Source organism: Diaphorina citri, unplaced genomic scaffold (assembly GCF_000475195.1).
Source record: "Diaphorina citri unplaced genomic scaffold, Diaci psyllid genome assembly version 1.1 scaffold5615, whole genome shotgun sequence".
In the NCBI taxonomy this organism is placed as follows: domain Eukaryota; kingdom Metazoa; phylum Arthropoda; class Insecta; order Hemiptera; family Psyllidae; genus Diaphorina; species Diaphorina citri.
In genome coordinates this window covers 1-6,750 of record NW_007382991.1, presented here as the reverse complement: position 1 = coordinate 6,750, position 6,750 = coordinate 1, and the positions used below count along the sequence as shown (strand labels likewise).

The following is a 6,750-nucleotide window of genomic DNA, read 5'->3' as shown; positions in this document are numbered from 1 at the left end:
CGTGGCTTCTGGTTTCGTACTCATATCGCAAGATCTACCAGGTTGATTTAGTTCATTGTAACATTCTACCACACGCCGCCTTGTACCTCTACCACACGCTGCTGAACACTGGGAAATAGAATAGAATAGAATAAAATAGGATAGAATAGAATAAAATATGAAGAATAAAATAGATTAAAATGAAATCTTTACGATCTAGGAGCACGGCAGCCCGTCAGGCCAAGTTCCGCTCTCAGCACGCCAGTGTTTTATATTCCACGAAACATTTCGCCGCTTTTTTACCCCTGTCATAACTCCGTTGATTTTCCAAAATTTGTGATGAAATTTGAAGCATATTTCAAGCTATTCTTGCTTATCATGCCTGCGAAATTCCGAAATTTTGGATTTAACGGAAGGGATAGAAAAAAGGCGTTGAAAATCGCTCATTTTAGTTAGTTCATTGTAACATTCTACCACACGTCGCCTTGTGCCTCTACCACATGCTGCTGAACACTGGGAAATAGAATAGAATAGAATAAAGTAGAATAGAATAAAATAGATAAAAATGAAATCTTTACGATCTAGGAGCACGGCAGCCCGTCAGGCCAAGGTCCGCTCTCAGCACGCCAGTGTTTTATATTCCACGAAACATCTCGCCGCCTTTTTACCCCTGTCATAACTCCGTTGATTTTCCAAAATTTGTGAGGAAATTTGAAGCATATTTCAAGCTATTCTTGCTTATTATGCCTGCGAAATTCCGAAGTTTTGGATTTAACGGAAGGGATAGAAAAAAGGCGTTGAAAATCGCTCATTTTACGTCTGACTGAGTCACTCACTGATTCACTCATCAAAATTATGAAGCACTTTCGAATGTCGTAGAACGCTGGCACAATTTCTTTTTTAGGAGAAACACATTTCAGTAAAAATGACAGAGCCAGCCTAGTTCTTAGTTGGTAGCGCCCCTGCCATGTAAGCGCTAGGCCGCGGGTTCGATTCCCGCCCGGGGCGGATATTATCCTGAATGGATAAGGTTCGTTCTCGAAGTCCTTAGTTGGTAGCGCCCCTGCCATGTAAGCGCTAGGCCGCGGGTTCGATTCCCGCCCGGGGCGGATATTATCCTGAATGGATAATGTTCGTTCTCGAAACGGCTGGCTTTCTCCTATCCTGTCCTTCTCCTCTCTTCGATTTCGGGACGATAAGACCTAAAAGTTACAGTTCCCTCTGTCAAACCTCTTTTTTTATAATCAGTTAAAATGTCTAACCTCACTCCAGCGACTGGTCCTCCAGGAATAAGAACTGGGAGTAACACATCCACTGGTAGCATAACATGGCACCTCCTCTACTGGTCGAGGATCTAGACAGTACTTCTCGTCCACTTGGTCTTGATTGGATGAGTCTACACATTGGACTTTCCTTCGCATCACTCCCTGGAAGGGAGAGAGAAAAAGAGTTTAATGCCCGGGTAATAAGATTGAGTTTAAAGTTAATATTTTTATATTAGACATCCTAGGTTATAAAGTTATGAAATAGGTAACTACAAAACTTATTACCTTTATATGATACAATGGATACACGTTCCGGTTTTGATCTTATCCGACTCGAGTTTCGTCCATCTCCGTGGACTTTTTCAAGGAAACTTCAAGGAAAGTTTCCTTGAAAAAGTCCACGGAGATGGACGAAACTCGAGTCGGATAAGATCAAAACCGGAACGTGTATCCATTGTATCATATAAAGGTAATAAGTTTTGTAGTTTCCTATTTCATAACTTCATTGAGTTTATGAGTTTAAACTCCAATCCAATTGGTGATTTTTTCCGAACGACAAGTGGGAACGGACCGAAACTCTCAGATTAACAGTCTGACCTACTTACTTAACTTTCCATGTCCGTTCAATTAAAGGCCGTCAGATTACATTTTTTCCAGTGAGTTGCTCCTTCGATTGCTGCCGGATTTGCCAGGATGAGACCATCTGACAGGCGGAACGTGTGTAGTGGGAAAACTTCAGACTGATAGACCTACTCATAGTATATTTACCTGACCACAGGACGTGGAGCATGCACTCCATTCTGAAGATCTCCAGCTTGCACACGGCTGAGACTTGCACACTTCTTTACTATGAGGCTTGCTTTTCTGCGGACAGTTGTAGTCGTCGACTTGCTTTCCGGAACTCTTGTTATAGCATCCCACCTGACGCTTTCTCTCTCCTTCGCCGCATGCGGCAGAACACTGGGGGAGAGAAAAATGGTTTGAATTATTATTATTTTATTTCATCTAGCAATTCTTTTACAAGCTCAAATACGATAGGTTTATCGCCCATCTGATGAGGGACATACTACGGGATGGACATGCTACGACACAGTTCACAAAAGTCTAGTGCAGCAGTTGTTTCATTGATGCAAAATAAAAACGGCGCCGCGGCGGTGAAACACTCTTTTCTTTGTAATCGGTAAAAGACTTCAAAATCATCGGAGCGCAGGCTCCCTTGATGTAGCATGCATTTTAAGCACTAGGTCGCAGGTTCGATTCCCACCCGGACAACGTCAACTCCTTTGAAAAAAGTTGTCGTTATTATTATGAGCGAATGTCGGGTTATTTGACTACTAGGTCATTTTACCTCTGGCTTCCCAATATTTACCAGCAGAAAAGTAAAAAAACCTTACCTCAGTCCAATGTCCATGTCGCCACAGGTAATAGGGTGAATCCTGCATGTCGTATCGGGACCCGGGAATATCATTGTAATGATCCAGGGTATCATCATCACACGGATGTACAACACATGTTTCAACACTGGGAGGTCGTCGACTTGCTTTCCGGAACTCTTGTTATAGCATCCCACCTGACGCTTTCTCTCTCCTTCGCCGCATGCGGCAGAACACTGGGGGAGAGAGGTTGAAAAATGGTTTGAATTATTATTATTTATTTTATTTCATCTAGCAATTCAAATACGATACAAATACAAGCTCAAATCCGATAGGTTTATCGCCCATCTGATGAGGGACATACTACGGGATGGGCATGCTACGACACAGACCACAAAAGTCTAATGCAGCTTATGCAGCAGTTGTTTCATTGATGCAAAATAAAAACGGCGCCGCGGCGGTGAAACATTCTTTTCTTTGTAATCGGTAAAAGACTTCGAAATCATCCGAGCGCAGGCTCCCTTGATGTAGCATGTATTTTAAGCGCTAGGTCGCAGGTTCAATTCCCACCCGGGCAACGTCAACTCCTTTGAAAAAAGTTGTCGTTATTATTATGAGCAAATGTCGGGTTATTTGACTACTAGGTCATTTTACCTCTGACTTCCCAATATTTACCAGCAGAAAAGTAAAAAATTCTTACCTCAGTCCAATGTCCATGTCGCCACAGGTAATAGGGTGAATCCTGCATGTCGTACCGGGACCCGGGAATATCATTGTAATGATCCAATGTATCATCATCACACGGATGTACAACACATGTTTCAACACTGGGAGGTCGCGGTATGAACGCTATCTTACTCACCTAGATAGTTATCATCACTGCTGGTACCTCCATATCCATACTGAGTAATGTCTAGGTTAGAAGATCCAGCAGGAATCCTTAGTACACGGGTATAGCCATATTGGGAAGTATTGTGAGAGCCTCTGATTTCTTGGCAAGTCTGATTGTTACCCTCACATACACCGCAGAAATCTGGAAATGAAAATCATTGAGTTGAACGAGGGAAGTGAATTCCAATTCCAAGTTTTTATTTTAAGTTTAGTTTGTCTCGTAAGGTCGTAACAAAAATTGATTTGATTGATCGTTTCATTGTAACTCTATCGATTTGTCCAAGTTTGATGAAATTTTACGAGCAGAAATTGTCAATGAAATTTTTTTCTGGGTAAATTCTACTGCATAGTAATAGTTTTTTTGTATTTACTTTTTAAAATCTACCTAACAATGCATCCGGAATACAGCGGACACAGTTTTAAATTAAATCTAACGAGGGAACCTCTTCCACCCAACTTACCTAGTTTGAAATTTGTATCATGCAAATGATTGATTCCGTGACTGGCTGTTGCGGGGCCCACTCAGCCTCGTGAGGAAAATGAGTAACTATGACATGCGCATAGCGACCGGTGCCAGCATGGTAGGTAAACATTGGATTTTATTATTATTGAGATATTGGGAAAATCCTACAATGCTGTAGTGAGCACCAAAGTTGTGACATCATAACACAAAGAGACTGCATTTATTTATATTAGTTTTCATCTGCTCCTATCATCATTTTACACTGGTAATGACAACACTGTAGCTACTCAATTGTCCTCATGAGGCTGTACCTAGTTTACTATCGGAATCTAGTACATGATTACATCCCGCCTTCATACACTTGCCATTAATACACACATCGAATGTATCAGGACCGCAGGGCGTGCCATCTATAACTTTATCCTTGAGTAGATAATAGGCAGAGGATTGGGCGACACGGCAGTACAACTTACAAGCGTTATCACCACCTGTAGAGGATAGAGGAAACAATTAAAAGTCAGCTGCACCAATTTCTAATGATTCAATTAAATGAAGAAAAGACTACACCTCTTTTATTTAAATACTGCTAGGACGAGACTAAAAAGTCCCTGTGCTCTCACAATCTGGCTTTTCCCGGCCCCACTTGGGCTGAGTGAGGTTAATGTAAGTAAGCGGGTAAAGGTAGAAACAACGTCACGTGATAGTGGTGTGGCTGTCCTGAACGAGCTCACCTACAATATTATGGTAAAACTTTGAACTACATCTTTCTGACTATCCATAAGTTCACGAGATGTAAAGTGATGGTAGTATGTTTCTCCCTCAACTTATCCCTACTTATACTTTGTACTTTGTATCATACCACTTCTAGATCCGTAGATAAATCGATTTTAAAAATAGAAAGTAATAACAGGAAATCTGATTACAGAATTATTAGGTATTACCTAGGTATTACGCTAAGAGTTCAAAACAGATTTTTCAAAACATTTCGATAAAAAAACAACAAAAAACAAATGAACAAAGAAAGAAGGTAGGTAGGTACCCAATATTTGCAAATATGTACCATGTGGTACCTATTAGATTACAGGAATTGAAATTTTTTGCTCTCAAGACTAAAAAAAAGCAGTCGAGTGCTTTTTTTTATTTTTCATTTTTTTTTTTTTTTTAATTTTTGTCCCAAACTTTTTGCACTCACGTCTAAAAAAAAAATCAAGGTTGAACTTACAGTGCCCCAGGGTGAGAATTTCCAGCGGGCCGCATTACAAGGGCCCTCACACGGTTCTCTTTCGGCTGGTCTCGGTAAATCAGCACAGGTAGCGTTGTGTAGAGGCTGAGGGGGCTGAGACGAGGCCGGGAAATGCTGCACACACTGTAGAGATACGGACCGAGTCCCTGGACCGCAGTGAGCGGAACATTCCGACTGAGAGATCACTTGCCATCTGAGAAACAGAGATACTTGAATATTTCAACCTTCTGTCGATTTTTATTTCGGACCCAGCTTGTTATTTATTTATTATTATTATTGTGTGGTCGAAATTTTCAGAATAAAAAATCCAGGTCCGCCAAGTTTTTTCGCTAAACTTCATCAAATTAGAAAAAAAAAAAAAAAAAATAGCCATGCAGAAGAAATTAGCGATCGCCCCTGGTTCGAATCCCATAATCGACAAAAATTTTGCACTCGTATTTTGATTGCAATTTGAAAAAAAAAAAAAATAGCCATGCAGAAGAAATTAGCGATCGCCCCTGGTTCGAATCCCATAATCGACAAAAATTTTGCACTCGTATTTATTTTTGATTGCAATATCAACGGGTTACTTTTTGGTGTTTTCGTGTTGACCCAGCACTTAAATGGAAAGAATGTGCATATTGGGTCTCTTCTCGCCCATTTGATGAGGGGCATCGGCCCCCCCCCTTTAGGGTCCGTTTATCAATCGTTGGGTAAAAGTCCTGTGTCGCCAGCCTTGTTAGCTTGGTTGGTAGTGCGTCTGCCTCGTAAGCGCTAGGCCGCGGGTTCGATTCCCACCCGGGGCGGATTTTATCCTGAAGAGATAAGGTTTGTTCTCGGAACGGCTGGCTTTCTCAACTTACTTCAAGATACAATGATTGTTGCAAGGCTTCATTTCAGGCTCGGGCCTATCTTCCTCAGAGGGACACATGTGATCTGCCACCCCTGCATTATCCTCTATTCTGATGCACACTGGATCCCGCCTTGCCATCCCTGGAAAAATTAAATCATACTCCTATCCTGTCTTTTTCTCTCTCTTCGCTTTCGGGACGATAAGACCTTAGCAGTTACAGTTCCGTCAAACCTCTCCAAAAAAAGAAAGAAAAAAAAAGTTCTGTGTAGCTAAACAGTGGGTAATGTAACTCAGGTTCGGTTTATCTTGCTTTTTTTCAGGCTGTTGGAGATAACGTGGAAAATGGATCCATCGAATTCAAATGTTTTACATGGGAGTTTTGTATTTGACGTGCTTTTTCCCCCTTTAAGGCTCTTTATTACGTTGCATAATCTTTTCGCAGTACAAGCATACTAATTTATTTTCAGCTCAGAACAAGTCCGTCCCTTTGTGCTAATATGTCTCGTGCATGATTGTTGTGTTGAACAAGTCCGTCCCTTTATGCCAATATGTCTCGTGTTGTGTTTACCGATCATCTAAATGGAAAGTATTGTTTCCCTTGTCTCCTGTCACGTGAAAGGTATGCCGACCTTTTCATATTTGTCGCCTGGTTACCTCTTTGATTATGTCTTATACTGTTTTTGCATACATTTGTGAAATTATTA

The 6,750-nt window shown here is 41.2% G+C and overlaps 2 protein-coding genes across 2 annotated transcripts; both read right to left on the bottom strand.

Moving 5' to 3' along the window:
- Nucleotides 1–6: 6 nt before the first annotated feature.
- Nucleotides 7–3,455, bottom strand: LOC113472466 (A disintegrin and metalloproteinase with thrombospondin motifs 19-like; the record flags this gene model as incomplete). The annotated part of the gene is made up of 4 exons (XM_026832225.1): nt 3,318–3,455; nt 2,013–2,204; nt 1,242–1,406; nt 7–108 (listed from the first exon to the last, which is right to left on the bottom strand). Coding segments are annotated over exons 1-4 (507 nt in total), but the record flags the coding sequence as incomplete, so codon positions are not given.
- A 16-nt stretch (nt 3,456–3,471) lies between these two features.
- On the bottom strand, nt 3,472–6,184 carry LOC103521633 (A disintegrin and metalloproteinase with thrombospondin motifs 9-like). Its single transcript, XM_026832226.1, has 4 exons — nt 6,057–6,184; nt 5,199–5,407; nt 4,283–4,459; nt 3,472–3,650 (listed from the first exon to the last, which is right to left on the bottom strand). The coding sequence occupies exons 1-4, from the start codon at nt 6,182–6,184 to the stop codon at nt 3,472–3,474; spliced, it is 693 nt and encodes a 230-aa protein (XP_026688027.1).
- Nucleotides 6,185–6,750: the final 566 nt, after the last annotated feature.